This window comes from Schistocerca nitens, chromosome 1 (genome assembly GCF_023898315.1).
Source record: "Schistocerca nitens isolate TAMUIC-IGC-003100 chromosome 1, iqSchNite1.1, whole genome shotgun sequence".
In the NCBI taxonomy this organism is placed as follows: domain Eukaryota; kingdom Metazoa; phylum Arthropoda; class Insecta; order Orthoptera; family Acrididae; genus Schistocerca; species Schistocerca nitens.
The window spans coordinates 168,145,143-168,163,718 of record NC_064614.1 but is presented as its reverse complement, the minus strand read 5'-3'; the positions used below and the strand labels follow the sequence as shown (position 1 = coordinate 168,163,718).

At 44.8% G+C, this 18,576-nt stretch overlaps 1 protein-coding gene and 1 non-coding gene across 10 annotated transcripts in view; both read left to right on the top strand.

Moving 5' to 3' along the window:
* Positions 1 to 6,590: 6,590 nt before the first annotated feature.
* Positions 6,591 to 18,576, top strand: part of LOC126244429 (rap guanine nucleotide exchange factor 2) — a 327,255-nt gene continuing 315,269 nt past the window's right edge. For all 9 annotated transcript variants that reach the window (XM_049948247.1, XM_049948243.1, XM_049948248.1 and 6 more), the window contains exon 1: positions 6,591 to 6,663. In XM_049948247.1, coding sequence (XP_049804204.1) covers positions 6,655 to 6,663 — 9 coding nt within the window. In that variant the 5' untranslated portion in view covers positions 6,591 to 6,654. The remainder of the gene's footprint in view (positions 6,664 to 18,576) is intronic.
* On the top strand, positions 15,489 to 15,596 carry LOC126205412 (U6 spliceosomal RNA). The gene has a single exon (XR_007540569.1). It is a non-coding gene; the product is annotated as a U6 spliceosomal RNA (small nuclear RNA).

Sequence of the window (18,576 nt, the reverse complement as noted above, 5' to 3'; positions counted from 1 at the left end):
CGTTAGCCGTACATTATGAACAGGTGCTCGATCGTGTTGAAAGATGCAATCGCCATCCCAGAATTGCTCTTCAACATTGGGGAGCAAGAAGGTGCTTAAAACATCAATGTAGGCCTGTGCTGTGATAGTGCCACGCAAAACAACAAGGGGTCCAAGCCCCTCCATGAAAAACACAACCACACGATAACACCACCGGCTCCGAATTTTAGTGTTGGCACTACACATGCTGGCAGATGACGTTCACCGGGCATTCGCCATACCCACACCCTGCCATCAGATCGCCACATTGTGTACCGTGATTCGTCACTCCACACAACGTTTTTTCACTGCTCAATCTTCCAATGTTCACGCTCCGTACACCAAGCGAGGTGTCGCTTGGCATTTACCGGCATGGTGCGTGGCTTATGAGCAGCTGCTCGGCCATGAAATCCAAGTTTTTTCACCTCCCGCCTAACACTCATAGTACTTGCAGTGGATCCTGATACAGTTTGGAATTCCTGTGTGATGGTCTAGTTATATGGCTGCCTATTACACATTGCACATCCTCTGCAACTGTTGGCGGTCTCTGTCAGTTAACAGACGAGGTCGGCCTGTACGGTTTCGTGCTGTACATGTTCCTCCACGTTTGCACTTCACTATCACATCGGAAACATTGGAGAGTGGAAATCTCGCGTAGAGACCTATGGCACAAGTGCCACCCAATCTCCTGACCACGTTCGAGGTCCGCGAGTTCCGCAGACCGCCCGATTTTGCTCTCTCGCGATGTCTAACGACTACTGAGGTCGCTGTCATGAAGCAGCTGGCGGCAGCGCAATGCACCTAATATGAAAACCGTATGTTTTTGGGGGTGTCCGGATACTTTTGATCACATAGTGTATGTTACGTGGAAAGGTGTCTGTTCGCACATAACACGAAACAGAAATTTTTAAATGTGACACACACATCGGCTGTATCATACATTGATAATGGCTTAAGGCCGAAACTGTCGGTAATGTAATTTCCGTACATGATTCATTAAAGGAACAAGATTGACAGCCTACGGTGATTATAATGGTTCCGTCATTTAGACAAATTAATTGATGTGGTAATACCCATTATTCAGCTTTACGCATAATAAATAAGTGAAGATAAGCAGGTTTTTGGAGTAGATCGCCGTATTTTGGTAAAAACAAGCAGGGAAAAAAGTAACATCCCAGAGATTGGTGCAATAAACATTGGTCTCTGCCACACGCTTCAATCCTCCCACAGTATAAATGTGGTTCTGGATGGTAGTTGCCGTAGGAAACCTGCCAGAAGGTGACGTCCCAGTGTCGGATTTGTGTCCCGCCCCGTTTGCCGTGAACGTGTTGGAGCCGGCTCTTGAGGAAGCGCTGGGACACAGCCTGGCAGACGGAGTCCTCGGCTGGTGGCAGCTAATCGGATCCGCAGGCGCGCCCGGCTCTGACTAGTTGGCTGCTGGCCGCCAGATAACGCCACAACAGAACGGAACAGAACAGACCTGCGCGCCTAAAGGCGAGCTGCCCGGGGCCCACCAGGCGTCTCCACAGCGGGCCCCTGGACGACACTCGCTACAACTACTCCACCGTTCGAGATTGCTGTGTTGCGCTCCAGTTCTCCCACAGTTCCTTTATTCACTGATCAGAAGCATCATAAATGGTGTAGACAAACATAGTATATCATTTCAAGACCTATAGATTTTTTTTTTTTTTTTTTTTTTTTTTTTTTTTTGCAACTGTCACCAAAGTCTTACACTACAGGCCATTAAAATTGCTACACCAACAAGAAATGCAGATGATAAACGGGTACTCATTGGACAAATATATTATACTAGAACTGACATGTGATTACATTTTCACGCAATTTGGGAGCATAGATCCTGAGAAATCAGTACCCAGAACAACCACCTCTGGCCGTAACAACAGCCTTGATAAGCCTGGGCATTGAGTCAAATAGAGCTTGGATGGCGTGTACAGGTACAGCTGCCCATGCAGCTTCAACACGATACCACAGTTCATCAAGAGTAGTGACTGGCGTATACTGACGAGCCAGTTGCTCGGCCACCATTGACCAGACGTTTTCAATTAGTGAGAGATCTGGAGAATGTGCTGGCCAGGGCAGCAGTCGAACATTTTGTGTATCCAGAAAGGTCCGTACAGGACATGCAATTTGCAGTCGTGCGTTATCCTGCTGAATTGTAGGGTTTCACAGGGATCGAATGAAGGGTAGAGCCACGGGTCATAACACATCTGAAATGTAACGTCTAGTGTTCAAAGTGCCGTCAATGCGAACAAGAGGTGACCGAGACGTGTAACCAATGGCACCCATACCATCACGCCAGGTGATATATGCCAGTATGGCGATGACGAATACACGCTTCCAATGTGCGTTCACCGCGATGTCGCCAAACACGGATACGACCATCACGATGCTGTAAACAGAACCTGGATTCATCCGAAAAAATGACGTTTTGCCATTCGTGTACCCAGGTTTGTCGTTGAGTACACAATCACAGGCCCTCCTGTCTGTGATGCAGCGTGAAGGGTAACCGCAGCCACGGTCCCCTAGCTGGTAGTCCATGCTGCTGCAAACGTCGTCGAACTGTTCGTGCAGATGGTTGTTGTCTTGCAAACGTCCCCATCTATTCACTCAGGGATCGAGACGTGGCTGCACGATCCGTTACAGCCATGCGGATAAGATGCCTGTCATCTCGACTGCTAGTTATACCAGGCCGTTGGGATCTAGCACGGCGTTCCGTATTACCCTCATGAACCCACCGATTTCATATTCTGCTAACAGTCATTGGATCTCGACCTACACGAGCAGCAATGTCGCGATACGATAAACCGCAATCGCGATAGGCTACAATCCCACCTTTACCAAAGTCGGAAACGTGATGCTACGCATTTCTCCTCCTTACACCAGGAGTCACAACAACGTTTCACCAGGCAACGCCGGTCAACTGCTGTTTGTGTATGAGAAATCGGTTGGAACCTTTCCTCATGTCAGCACGTTGTAGGTGTCGCCACTGGCGCCAACCTTGTGTGAATGCTCTGAAAAGCTAATCATTTGCATATCACAGCATCTTCTTCCTGACGGTTAAATTTCGCGTTTGTAGCACGTCATCCTCGTCGTGTAGCAGTTTTAATGGCCAGTAATGTATTAAGGTTAGGCGCGTATCGCCATATTCTATAGCATCTTAAGTGGTGATTGTACCAAGATGGTCTTTTTCTTCCAGTTTTGTTATCTAGGATCCATATTGTTACAGTGACCACTGGAGATGCTGTCGAATAAATCGAAACGCTTCCTGTCTTAATATGACTTTCATGACAGTTGCAAAAGACTGTAGTTAATGCACACAACTTTTATATCTGCAACTGTGAAAAGGAGGCCGAAAAAACAAAGAAGACAACATTTATGTGTAATTTCATTCACCATACGCGTACTCTACGAGCCTCTTCCATTTCTTTCTGGCCGGCCGCTGTGGCCGAGCGGTTCTAGGCGCTTCAGTCTGGAACCGCGCGACCGCTACGGTCGCAGGCTCGAATATTGCCTCGGGCATGGATGTGTGTGATGTCCTTAGGTTAATTAGTTTTAAGTAGCTCTAAGTTCTAGGGGACTGTTGACCTCAGGTGTTAAGTCCCATAGTGCTCAGGGCCATTTGAACCATTTCTTTCGGTCCAGCAGGCTGGTTGTCAGTTCTCAGTTGACGCGAGTTCTCGCTGTGTCATCATGGGTGTTGTGTCGCCGCCTAGTTCGGCGTCTTCTTTTTTTTTCTCTCTCGTTACGAAAAATTATCGTTGAGGACGTAGTTGTAAGTAGGCTATTCTCGAACAGATTAGCTATGTGATCAGCCCTGCTTTTCCTTTCGTTCTTTAACATTTGGACATTGTTATCATGTTTCTAAAACTCCTGTAGTTGCAAATTTTGTTTTCAGTCTCCTATCCCATGTTATTTTAACCCTCGAGCTGTCGCGCCGTTTTTCGTAACACGACCGGGTGCGTGGCGTACTTCGTAACCATGTTAAGAATAGCTGTCTTTATGTAACCTAGGTAAACAGGTATGAGGAAAATCACAGTTTAATCTTTGTTTAATTAAACAACGAACAAATAAACTTACATAAAGTGGACTAAAGCACTGTTTAACTAATAAATCAGGAAATCAACTCCCATTATATCACTCTCTTGCCACCTACAGGTGTTACCCACAATAATGATATTCTCGAAGCATTAAACAGCGCAGTTGCATCAGATCCCAGCCCACCGCCCGTTCGACTATTAATTACCTCGTAGACAACTGCCTCACTGTGGGACTGTGCTGCTAGCTCGTAATCTCAGTAATTTTCTCGCACGGATCGTAAATTACTTCTCATCTAGCTCGCTCTTCATTTTATGTTACCGCTTTTCACTTGGACGAATGACAACATATTGTATCACTGTGTTAGCTGAAGCTGTAACGAACGAATGGGAATGGGGTCGCAATTATGAAACAACAGTGGAACGGTGCAAACCAATTTCGTGGTTGGCGTACTTTTCACATAGACGCGCCAGCTCTAGGGTTAACCGATCGCTATTGTGTTCAGTTGGAAGACAGGTTTGATACAGCTCTCTACTAAATTGACATAACTTACACTAACTCAAGCTGTATTACTTGCTTTAAATACTCTTCACTATTCTTAATCCTACTAAACTTTAAAATTACTATTGTAATATCACGGCAACAGAGGGAAACGCATTGATAAATTAATTATGATATCAGATGACATATCAATATTTACGAACACTTTCAAAGTGAAGCATTCTTTAATCGTAACGAGACTAGGACCTTCTGTAGTGTTGGCAGAAGAGCCAACACCGTGTTACAACTGGAGGCCGAAATGCACGCGTTTTAGCTCACGCAGGCTGGCGTGAGGTCTGGAACATGACAAGGAATGAGAGTTCAGAAAGCGGACATAATTAGTTTGATACTTAACTTTAATCCATTAATGATGAACGTCGTTCTTGACGGTACACGATTCACAATATTATCTGTTCACAAGACATATAGTAACTGAATATGGCAGCCGGCCGCGGTGGTCTCGCGGTTCTAGGCGCGCAGTCAGGAACCGTGCGACTGCTACGGTTGCAGGTTCGAATCCTGCCTCGGGCATGGATGTGTGTGATGTCCTTAGGTTAGTTAGGTTTAAGTAGTTCTAAGTTCTAGGGGACTGATGACCACAGCAGTTGAGTCCCATAGTGCTCAGAGCCATTTGAACCATTTTTGAACTGAATATGGCGCCTTGCAAGGTCGTAGCAAATGACGTAGCTGAAGGCTATACTAAACTGTCGTCTCTGCAAATGAGAGCGTATGTAGGCAGTGAACCATCGCTAGCAAAGTCGGCTGTACAACTGGGCGAGTGCGAAGGAGTCTCTCTAGACCTGCCGTGTGGCGACGCTCGGTCTGCAATCACTGATAGTGGCGACACGCGGGTCCGAAGTATACTAACGGACCGCGGCCGATTTAAAGGCTACCATCTAGCAAGTGTGGTGTCTGGCGGTGACACCACACCTTCAGTTTTCAGTCAGTGGACGCAGTTAACTATACAGTTGCGTTCCATTGCGGCAGGCTGTTAGGTAGGTAGGGTAGGTAGGTAGGTAGGTTGGTTGCGTGTTCTATTGATCAATCGCACGGAACGGTAGCCGTTATGATGTGGAACGTGTCAAGTGCACACTAAATGCACATATCAAACAAGATTTTTTTATTTTACTATATTTATAGATTTATGTATTCCTATTCAAAAATTCATCTATGGTATGAAAGGAGTTGTCAAGGAGATAAGATTTCAATTTATTTTTGAAGCTATTACTGCTGTCTGTCAGACATTTTATTTCATTTGGTAATAAGTCGAAAATTTTTATTGTAGCGTATTTTACACCTTTCTGTGCCAAAGATAGATTGAGTAAAGGATTGTGTAAGTCTCTCTTTTTTTCTGGTATTATAATCATGAATGTAACTGTTGTTTTTAAACTGGCCCATGTCGTTTGAGAACAAATTTCATCAGTGAGGAAAGGTACTGTGAGGCTGTTGTAAGAATTCCCAATCTTTTAAAAAGATGCCTACAAGATGTGCTCCTATGAACCCCGCACATTATTCTAACCGCTTTCTTTTGAGCAGTGAATACTTTTTGTCTAAATATTTAGTTAGCCCAAAATATTGTTCCGTATGACATCAGAGAGTGAAAATATGCAAAGTATCTTACTAATTTCTACATCCTCAAAATTGGCAATTATTCTGATTGCAAAAGTTGCTGATGCTAGTCGCTTTAGAAGACCCAAAATATGAATTTTCCAATTAAGATTCTCATCCATATGTACACCTAAAAACATAGTATGCTCTACCCTGTCTTCTCACTTCTGTTGATGTGTTATATTTATTGAAGGAACTGTACTTTTTGCAGCAGAAATTTGGATGTACTGTGTTTTTTCAAGGTTTAGAGCAAGCCCATTTGTTATCTGTACCGAAGTATTTCGGAATTCGTGCAGGTATTACGATTTTTAGTGAAGGTAGTATAAACGTAAAGCTAACCTTTTGTGTTTTCTTTACTGTTGCAGCTTCGGCAAACGGACGGGAGGCAGCGCTCGTCGACCGAACGAGTGCTTCGTGCTGGAGCCGTCCGAGATGATTGTGGTGAGTACCGAGTACCTGGCCAGCTGCGGCTCTTCGCTTTTACAGCTTTTCACAACTGTTAGCACACACTGAGGTGACACAAGTCGTGCGATAGCGGCTTGCACATATACAGGTGACTGTAGTATGTCGCACGCAAAGTATAAAAGGGCAGTGCATCGATGGAGCTATTATTTGTACTCAGGTGATACATCTGAAAACGTTTCCGACGTGATTGTGGCCGAGTGACGGGAATTAATAAACTTTGAATGTGGGATGGTAGTAGGAGCTAGACGCGTGGAACATTCCATTTCGAAAATAGTTAGGAAATTCAGTATTTTGCAATTCCCGGTGTTAGGAGAGTGCCGAGAATACGACTTTTCAGACAGTACAGTCTGTTAAGTAAGAGCGTGGTCGGCACTACATCCAGGTGGTAAAAGATATAGCCTTATAGTTCTTTCACCGCCCAGTAGAGGGACCCTCCGTCCTTCATGCGGTGATCGTGACGAATTAGTTTACTTTGAATTGGTAACTGAGATACACAAAAAGAGACACGAGTGTAGGTTAAGCGTCGGGTTCTGAGGCTGTTCTTCTCTGTAGCCACCCCAAAGATCTGAAAAAGAGTCATGCCGCGGCGTCTAATATACGGGGAAATAGTTCTAACAATGGAAAATTGTACTGAAATGCGGGAGGATGTGCAACGAATTGACGCATGGTGCAGGGAATGGCAATTGCATCTCAATGTAGACAAGTGTAATGTGCTGCGAATACATAAAAAGAAAGATCCTTTATCATTTAGCTGCAATATAGCAGGTCAGCAACTGGAAGGAGTTAATTCCGTGAATTATCTGGGAGTAGGCATTAGGAGTGATTTAAAATGGAATGATCATATAAAGTTGATCGTCGGTAAAGCGGATGCCAGACTGAGATTCATTGGAAGAATCCTAAGGAAATTCAATCCGAAAACAAAGGAAGTAGGTTACAGTACACTTGTTCGCCCAGTGCTTGAATATTGCTCACCAGTGTGGGATCCGTACCGGATAGGGTTGATAGAAGAGAGAGAGAAGATCCAACGGAGAGCAGCGCGCTTCGTTACAGGATCATATAGTAATCGCGAAAGCGTTACGGAGATGATGGATAAGCTCTAGTGCAAGACTCTGCAAGAGAGACGCTCAGTAGCTTGGTACGGGCTTTTCTTGAAGTTTCGAGAACATACCTTCACCGAGAAGTCAAGCTCCCTCCTACATATATCTCGCGAAGAGACCATGAGGATAAAATCAGAGAGATTAGAGCCCACACAGAGGCATACCGACAATCTTTCTTTCCACGAACAATACGAGACTGGAATAGAAGGGAGTACCGATAGAGGTTCTCAGTACCCTCCGCCACACACCGTCATGTGGCTTGCGGAGTATGGATGTAGATGTTGATGTAGATGTAGAAGTCGACGTTATTGTACAAAAGCGAATAACACACTATAAATTGCTTAAAATCGTGGATGAATTTGACAATGTGCCGCGCTCACGTTTCTTCTTGGGTATCTCAATCCAGAATTCAAAGTAAACTGTGCTTTATGGACTTTAATGAAGGACAAAGATTCCGTCTATTTGGCTGAGAAAGAATTAAAACCATATGTTACACCATCTGTGTGTAATGCCTACCACGCTCTTAACAAACTGTACCTCTCACCACACACAACAGAGTGGCTCACGGCCTTCACTTACAGGCCAAGCGCAGCAGTGTTTGCGTAGAGTTGTCAATGCTAACAGACTGCAGCACTGCGTGAAATAACCGCAGAAATCGACGTTGGACATACGACGAACATATACGTTAGGACACAGCGTTAATGGGCTGTGGCAGCAGAAGACCGACGCCAGTGCCTTTGCTAACAGCGCGACACCGTCTGCAGTGCATCTCCTGGGCTCGTGACCATATCGATTGGGCCCTAGACGACTGGAAAACCGTGGCCTGGTGAGAAGAGCCGATGGTCGAGTCAGAGTGTAGCGTAGACCATGTAGTCATTGGCCCAAGTCGTTAATAAGGGACTGTGCAAGCTGGTGGTGATTCCATAACGCCGGCCGGGGTGGCCGAGCGGTTCCAGGCGCTACAGTCTGGAACCGCGCGACCGCTACGGTCGCAGGTTCGAATCCTGCTTCGAGCATGAATGTCTGTGATGTCCTTCGATTAGTTAGGTTTAAGTAGTTCTAAGTTCTAGGGGAATGATGACCTCAGAAGTTAAGTCCCATAGTGCTCAGAGCCACTTGAACCATTTGATTCCATAATGGTGTGGGCTGTATTTACATGGAATTGACATAGTCCTGTTGATGTTCGGCAACTTGGAGACCATTTGCAGCAGTTCACGGTCGTCACGTTCCCAAACAACGATGGAATTTATGTGGATGAGAATGAGCCATGTCACCATGCCACAGTTGTTCACGATTGGTTTGAAGAACATTCTGAACAATTCGAGCGAATGGTTTGGCCACTCAGATCGCCCGACATGAATCCAGACTAACATCTATGGGACATAATCGAGAGGTCAGTTCGTGCACAAAATCCTGCACAGGCAACACCTTCGCAATAATGGACGGCTGTAGAGGCAGCGTGGCTCAATATTTCTGCAGGGGACTTCCAACGACTTGTTAAGTCCATGCCACGTCGAGTTGCCGCACTACGCCAGGTTGTCGACATACACTTGACAAACAAAAAGAGTGAAAGCCGAAAAGCTCAGGAGTAAACAAAATGAATCCACAGTTTGAGACAGTAATTGTTGTTATTTCGGCAATTACAAAATAATGTCAAATTTACAAAGACATTGGCAATATGAGCCTACTTGCCAGTATGACGTTTCTACATCTCTGACCTCGATGCGTGCACTCAGTTGGGAGGAGTGTCAGAAAGTCATTATATCCTCTCCAGAGACAAAATGACCCACAACCGGCGTAACTGGTCCTTGATGTCGTGGATACTGGCACTGGGTACAGTCGACATTCGAACTGGTCCCACACGCATTCTATCGGGGCAGATCTAGGACTCTTGCTAACCGCGGGAGTAGCTCAACATCATACAAACACTTCGTTCAAATGGCTCTGAGCACTATGGGACTTAACATCTGAAGTTATCAGTCCCCTAGAACTTAGAACTACTTAAACCTAACTAACCTAAGGTCATCACACACATCCGTGCCCGAGGCAGGTTTCGAACCTGCGACTGCAGCGGTCGCACGGTTCCAGACTGAAGTGCCTAGAGCCGCTCGGCCACACCGACCGGCGAACACTTCGTAGAGACAACACTGCCTTGTGTGGACGAGCATTTCCTGCTGAAAAATAGTACAACGAGTCCCATGAGAAGTAACAGAGGATGTTTGTGGTGTACTGTTGTACTGTCAGATTTCCCTCAATCACTACCAACTGTGCTCTGATGTTTGTCCACAACCTGATGCCCCGACTAACGCAGGTGTGCCTCTTCGTAACTTTGGAAGAATGGAACCTGTCTCCATGTCGCTGCCATACTTGCAGACGATGGCCATTCCAGGTTGTGTAGAACCCATGATTCAACGCTGAACGCTTTCTAAGCCATTGATCATCAGTCCATGCCTCCCAGTGATGGCACGCCTCCAAACGCTGCCTTTTGTGCTGTGGTGTAATGGCAGCTTATGCATGGGACGGTAATTCCATAGTCCGACTACTCCTGGTCTCTGACCAATGGTGCGGGACGAAATAGAATGTTGCGCTAAGTCCATTACTTGTTCTCGAGGGGGGGAGGGGGTGGACGCAGATGTGAAGAGCTGACGATATGCTTCCTGCACAATACGGGGCTGTCATCCTCCCAGGTGATGGTCACACTTCATCGATAGGATTCCTGACGCCGAGTGTTTATGCTCTCAAATTCCTATGTAGTCCAACATCGAACCACTGTCATGTTCCACAAATTTGGATATTGCACGAATCAGTCTCTTGGCTAAATGGGGACCGCGTTTCAGACTATTTCAGGTGTTCATAACGCTGTCTCACACGAGTACGTAGCATCTACGTGTCCTCCACAGTGATCACTCAGCGTCTGAAGCTGTTCACGCCCCTTGTACACCTGTCCACGCATGGTATCAGCACTAAACACGAACAACGCTCATTCATTGCGGTGGCCGTTCTAACTGTAACAAAGAATTGTGACCCTGATCATACATACCTGGCAATGTGTGTACGTGTACGATGTTACATTGGCATCCAACCATGTCATGTGTGTGTGTGTGTGTGTGTGTGTGTGTGTGTGTGTGTGTGTGTGTGTGTGTGTGTGTGTGTTTTAATGCATGCAGTCCTGACACTCATATTTCCCAATTTAGAAGTTAGTTTTCGTCACTGAAGTGTAAATGTGGAGTTTGAGTGATGTGACTGGAACACTGGAGACCAGCTCGTTGCAAAGGTGTGGATAATGTAATCACTGTGCTTTGGATGTTGTACTACTGCAGTGCCGTTGCGTCAGAAACAATGTAGCATGTCCGCATGTTGCTCTTGTCAAGCGTACATAACATTCCATTCCGTTGTGTTGGCAGCATTGTTATTTGTTAATTGTACCTGCAGTTGTTAAATCCTAATACGCTACTTCGCTTAATTCGGTGCAGGGTATCTTGCGTGAATATGATTGGAAAAGTAATAGGTCACGATCGAACTGTTTTACATGTACATTGCTGTCATTTATGTAGTCAGAACACACTCTTAACTTCGAGCTTTTACTGAAATATCTTTCTGTCTTTTCCTTCCGAATATACCAGAGGTTACCCCAAAGTAGAACTGATAACACGTCCACGCCTTATTAATTGATGTAAATTCTCCTGATGAACGTATTTGATCCTCGAAACGCGCGGCGGAAAGTATAATGAATGGCGCTGGTTACAGGTATCTGTATTTCTCAGTTGGGAATACAGACATATTGATCACCGTGTATACGTAAGTGGAACATAACACGGTCTTGTCAACAATGGTTGGAAATGCCCTTCGGCGTGCTTTGTACATTTTCCCAACTCGTATTACGTAGAACTGTCGAAAGATTTGTGTAATTCATACTACTGTAAGGTCTCTCCTGAGTAAGCCGGCCGCGGTGGTCTCGCGGTTCTAGGCGCGCAGTCCGGAACCGTGCGACTGCTACGGTCGCAGGTTCGAATCCTGCCTCGGGCATGGATGTGTGTGATGTCCTTAGGTTAGTTAGGTTTAACTAGTTCTAAGTTCTAGGGGACTTATGACCACAGCAGTTGAGTCCCATAGTGCTCAGAGCCATTTGAACCATTTTTTTCTCTCCTGAGTAAGACTGCTTTAGTGCTTTTCTCTTCCCACCGTGCAAGGTGGTACAGCAGTAAGACACTGGACTCGTATACGACAGTGCAAATCCCTTCGCGGCCTTTCAGATTTAGGTAATTCGTAATTTGTAAATATAGGTTAAAGTATAATCCCTGGATGATTGATCTGAAAGCACACAGCCCATTTCCTTCACTGTTCTTAGCTTGTTATACACGTTTAATGACATAGTCACCGGTGGCACGTTAAGCCATAACCGTCCCTCGGTTCCTCTTTCCTACAAAATATCTGAATTATTTTGTGATCGACACGCCTTTCTCCGACTAAATAGAGCTGAAACCTCGTCTCAAGCATCATACGTCTTGAAGTGTTCGGTCAGGCAGGATCTCTTCCGTCATCTCCCGTTCTTGTAGTGAGTCAAGGCGGGCCATTTTCAGAGCTACATTTGCCCGTACCTTGTAAACACAGAAGGTAGGGATGGGAGCACTCACCAGTAATGGCCCCATGTAAGAGCCTGCCGAACCCACGCTCTGCATACTTCGGGCTTAACTCTGGTGGGCGACACAGCGCAGCTTGAGGTGTGTGTCAGCAGCCAATGTAGGACACCACTGGGCTTTTTAGAGAGGCTGCAGGGATTGCCTTAGCAGGGAGGGTGACATCGCCGTATCCCCCCATCCTCCTCCTCCCCCACCCCCCCCCCCCCCCCCCCCTCCATTTCAAAACTGACTGCAAACTTTCCCTTTCGGACATCCAAGAAATTTAGCTCTGGAAACTTTGTTCAGTTTACAAAACGAAGTCTAGTTCATTTTTGCTTCTCACGTTTATTTCTTTTGCTGTCCATCCAGTAACTGTCGTCAATTACCGTAAAGGCATAAACTCAACAACTAATTTTATTTTTAATTTGTACTTTTTTCCGAAATGTTGGTTATACGTTGAGCACTCTTACTGAAATAAATGTTCAGGTATGCTTTCCAGCTTGCTGTATTAGGCTCATTAGCTATTGAACTGTATCTGCCCTAGAGGAACCATGTTGACATTATACGTAGTCTTAACGCAATTTTTGTGAAGTTTAGGCGTCAAATATGATTTCATTTACATTTGCATCTACGTACATACTCCGCAAGCCACCATATGGTAGGTGGCGGAAGGTACATTTCTTCTACATTTATAGTCATTTCCTTTCCTGTTCCACGTGCAAATACAGCAAGGAAAAGACGACTATCTACATGCCTCTGTTCGAGCCATAATTTCTCTTACCTTCGTGGTCCTTACTCGGAATGTACGTTGGTGGCAGTAGAATCGTTCTGCAGTCAGCTTCAAATGCCGGTTCTGTAGATTTGGTCAGTGGCGTTCTGCGCAAAGAACTTTTTCTTTGTCTTTCCTCCAGGGATCCTCACTTGAGTTCACGGAGCATCTGCGTAATACTCTCCGTTGATCGAACCTACCGGTGACGAATCTAGCAGTCTGCCTGTGAATTGTTTCGATGCCTGGCTTTAACCCGACCTGGTGGAGATCCCAAACAGTCGATCAGTACTCAAGAATGCGTCGCACTAGTCTTCTATAGGCCTACATGGTCCCTTTTGCAAGTGAATCATACTTTGCTAAAATTGTCCCAATAAACCGAAGCCGGGCATTCGCCTTAGTTAGTACCGTCCTTACGTGCTCGTTCGATTTCATATCGCTTTGCAACGTTACGCTTAGATATTTAATCGACGTGACTGTGTCAAGTAGGACACCACTAATGCTGTATTCGAACCTTGCGGGATTGTTTTTCTTACTCACTTGCATTAACCTAAGTTTTTTACGTTTAGGGCAAGCTGACATAAGTCTTACCAACTAGAAATTTTGTCTGAGTCATTTTGTATCCTCCTACAGTCGCTCAACGACGACACCTTGCCATATACAACAGCGTCATCAGCAAAAAACCGTGTTTTGCTGCTCACCCTTTCCGTCTGGGCTAATGGTATTGATATGTCATACGCAATGGCTTAAAGTGCTGGCTTTACTATTTTAAAAATATTTGCCGTTATTGAACGGAGATGCAAAGTATGAAGTCAATCCGAAACCAATAACGTAGCAAAAATGTTCTTATCTAAATGAAGAAGCTGCGTGTTACGATTTAGAGTCTGTCTTGGTATAACAAAAAAAATTGTGACTATGCAAAAATTGCTATTTGTTGATTTCGTTGCGAATGAGGCAAGTTCTTAAATGTACCATAGTTGCACGGCGTGCAAACCGTCTGGTGCTGGAACACAAACCAAGTGTGTAATGTAATGTGTAAATTCTGCTCTTTTCGTGTATGTAGCTGAGCATTGGTCATTTTTGCGACATTAGTTTGTTACAGGTGTAGGATACGAGGGCTGTTCATAAATTAACCTCCAAAAGAAAGAAACATTAGGTGAAATGTTTTTATATAATTTACAATCCGTACTTACTTTCTTCATCCCTTCATCAAAGAATGGTGCTGGCTGGTGCTGCACTCATTTGTTGGCAGCACGATTGAGCTCATCGTCGGTGAAGTTCTGGGTAACCAGCTATGCCTTCAGCTTGGGGAAGAGATAAGTCACTTGGTGCCAAGTCTTTACTATAGGGAGGATGTTGAAAACGCTCCCAGCCGAAAAGTCTGAGTATGGAATAGCGCATTTTCATGAATAAGCACGTATGCTTCGGTAATGACCCCGCACCGTTTGTTTTGGCTTGGCCGTCGGAGTTTCGTAAGAATCTAAAATTAAACCTGCAAAGTCATAGTATTCTAACAGGTTTCTCTGATGAAATCTGTTGTTAAAATACCGACAGATCCCAGAAAACTATAATCATCACTTTTATGTTTCACAGAGTATGTTTGAACTTTCCGGCTTATTGGGAGAATGGGTGTGCACCCACTATTTGAACTGTTCCTGCATTGCGAAGTTCACGTACTGTACCCATGTACCGTTCCCAGCCGCGATTTTGTTCAGAAATTCCTCCCCCTCACGTGCTTGCGCTGAAGAAATATCAACGCCGAAACTCTTCTTGCCGGCCGCTGTGGCCGAGCGGTTCTAGTCGCTTCAGTCTGGAACCGCGCGACCGCTACGGTCGCAGGTTCGAATCCTGCCTCGGGCATGGATGTGTGTGATGGCCTTCGGTTAGTTAGGTTTAAGTAGTTCTAAGTTCTGGGGGACTGATGACCTCAGATGTTAAATCCCATAGCACTCGGAGCCATTTGAACCATTTTGAAACCCTTCTTTCAGTTTTTGAACATCGGATAGACGTTTCAGTATCCACCGTGCATAAAATTTACGGTAACCCAACGTTATCCGTGACAGCGTTAAACAGGGTTGCTATTAAAATCTGAGGCATGTCTCCAGAAAGTCTCGCACGCAAAATTTCATCATCACGTTACACGAGTTCAACAGTCACATCTGAATGTCTTCTTCGACCACTTTCATTGCGCAAAACTGTGGGACGAGGCTTGAATTTTCTGCACCACTCCCTCATAGTACCATCACTCATCATTCCATCCCCATACACGCGACGAAATTGACGTTGAACCTCGGCGGAATTCTCTCTTCTTACTTGCACGTACTCGCTTCGGTGGTCCATAAACTAAAATTGGAACGATACAGAGAAGACTAGCATGGCCCCTGTGCAAGGACGACACCAAAATCGCTGGAAGCGAATGACAGAACATACCTTGCTACTGTCTGGAAACACCGTAACACACTCCATTTTAATCACTTGTTGCTTATACATTGACGAACGCAACCGAGAACTAACTGACACAGCGCAACTTTAGGTGTTTGCTTTTACAACCACGCAAGCGGCATGAAGCTATACATATCTTTATGTTTTATTAGCAAATCGGGTGTTAATTTATTGTATCACAGGCACAGGAAATTGCTGTCGCTCTTCCGCTCCCTCTAGGAGTGAAAAAATTAGTCCCAGGCCATACTTAGGTATGTAAAACATTATCATCTGGACTTCGTACGCCCTAAGAGTTCGCGTGTAAAAAAAGATTATCTACCTGCTGTGCAGAGTATGTCTGAAATAAGCACCTTTCTTTAAGTTGAAAACTGCAGCGGTCCTCAGAGGGAAGAAGAAGAGGTGAAGGTGAAGAATGATGGGAAGGGGACTGAAAGGTGGAAAAAACTTCAGAGGTAATGAACGGTGTGTGGCAGGGTGATACTCCCACTCCCCCTGATCTCGGTTTCACGTTTTAACACTTTTCACTATAAGCGGACCATCATCTCCAACGTCGACTTTCAAAATACAAGCCGGATCTGTTCTCAACAGCGATGTCCACGTTGTAAAATTGTCTTTCAACACTGGCCGACCGCGTGGATGCTAACTGACCAGCAGTGTTCGCCTATAGCGAGACAAAACTGCTCCATAAAATCTACGTAGGCACGGAAGGCCGAGTTAATGGCCTCTAGTGGGTCGATGTTATTGCTGTTCATGTAGTGGATTCCTTACCGCACCTCTTGTCATTTCATTTATGATGCAATACGTAACACAGTTTCCATCCATTGATGACCGTAGTTTGACATTTATGGGAGCTCTCGTAAGGGCACTGGTTGGTGTACGCACAAGCTCGTCTCCTCTAAACATAGTAGCCGTGTCCAACATACCTGAATTCTTCCGTGCCACGAGACATCCAAATTATGTTAATTCCGTCCACAATACAGGTTGTCCTCATGCGTATGTCTTTTTTTTTTTTTTTTCGAACTAAACACGTAAACCTTATAGCAACAAGTTACGGTCATAGCACAGAAAAAATATCACAGGAGTGAGATTCGGTGATTGCGCTTGCCGTGGAAAAGGACATACCCAGTCGAACTAATGATCATGTTACTGGCAACTAAAGAAAGCTTAAAAAGACAAGAGAAAATTCACAAGACTAGATCGCCAAAAAAGCATTTTATTAAATGACCGGTTTCGACAGAGCTATGCTATCCTCATCGCATCTTCTGTTTTTTAATTTTTTCAATATATCGTCCATCAGTGTTCAAAGGTGCTTCAGACTGTATACATGCATCCCACTACCAGGAAGATCACTACACGTAGGCATTTCAAATGTGAAAGTAATGTGTATACACATCAACATAACTCTACTGCGTTAATTGCAGGTGGGAATGTGCGCCACGAGTTGGCAGCTGACAGAAGTGGCGTAAACCCAACGACCTCCATGTACATCCACCACGTGGCAGTGTGGCGGTTGATTGAATTATTATATTGCAATAGAGTTATGTTTATGTGTGTACATATGACGTTTACGTTTGACATGCCTATGCTTTGTGATCTTTGTGGTGGTGTTGGTGTGCACGTATGCAATCTGAAGTGACTTGTAACACTCATGGAATATATGCTGTAAAAATTCAAAAGCATAAGATGCGATGATGACAGCACAGCTCTGTCGAAACTGGTCATCAAATAAAATACTTTTCTGGAGATCTTGTCTTGTGAAGTTTTCTTCAGTTACTGTAGATACTCTCGACCCGTCCCCAAAATTTTGATTCCACCAGTACCTAGTCTTCAGCAACTACGATCGCACATCTCGGATGAACGCCATGTAGCATGCGTTTGCAGCAAATTATGTTCAATAAGATTATCTTGCACATCTTTAACCCACAAGCAGAACCGCACCAAGGCGATCATATCTCTCTGGCAGAACTGCCAAAGCTGCGCAACCCTCTCTCCTCCTCCCCCCCTTCCCCCCTCCCGAGTTCCACTTTCTGTAAAATTACCTTCCCACAAATTTCAAAATTTACATAAATTTGTAAGGAGGTTTAATAAAAATTTGTATCATTGAATAATACTAGATACCGTATTTTCTTTAGCACTCGAATGCCAGCCTGTGAAATCCTATAGTATCGTAGCTGTAGATGGTAGCTGTGTGTACAGAGCGCACTGCTGCCACGTAAAACATATCAGCATCATAAAGAAACGAATGCTACAAAAGATATATCTGTAGCTACCTGGATGAAATGACAATGTGACCGACGCGTACGCTTAAAGCCACAGGCGGAAAGACTCTTGTCGTAGGCAGAAGATACGAAGACGAGGGACAGCAGAGCTCTACTATTAACCCAACTTGCTAAGGGTCCCAGACTGAAGTACTCAAGCATCAGTCGAACGAGTGTTTTGTAAGGCACTTCTTTTCGTGAATGAATTAAATTTCCTTACGGTTCTACCAATGATTCTCAGCGTGGCATCTGCTTTTCGTACTACGTTTCTTATTTGGCCGCCTCAATTTATATGTCTCCACATGGCTACTTCTGGCCGTTAAGGCAGTTACTGTTTCCAGTCATTTGTTGCCAATAGTAATATCGAACAACAGTGGATTTATTTGCCTATTAATGCGCATTACGATAGATTTATTTATGTTCGGGGTCAAAAGAACTCAAGAATTGAGGAACTGCTAGATGACGATCAGTTTGGTTTCAGAAAAGTTAAAGGCACCAGAGAGGCAGTGCTGACGTTGCGGTTAGTTATGGAAGAAAGGCTGAAGAAAAATCTAGATACGTCTTTGCATTTGTCGACCTCCAAAAAGCTTTGACAATGTCAGATGATGCAAGATGTTCGAAATTCTGAGAGAAATAGGGTAAGAAGGATAAGATACAATATGTACTAGAGCGACGGGGGACCAGTAAGAGTGGAAGACCAAGATTCG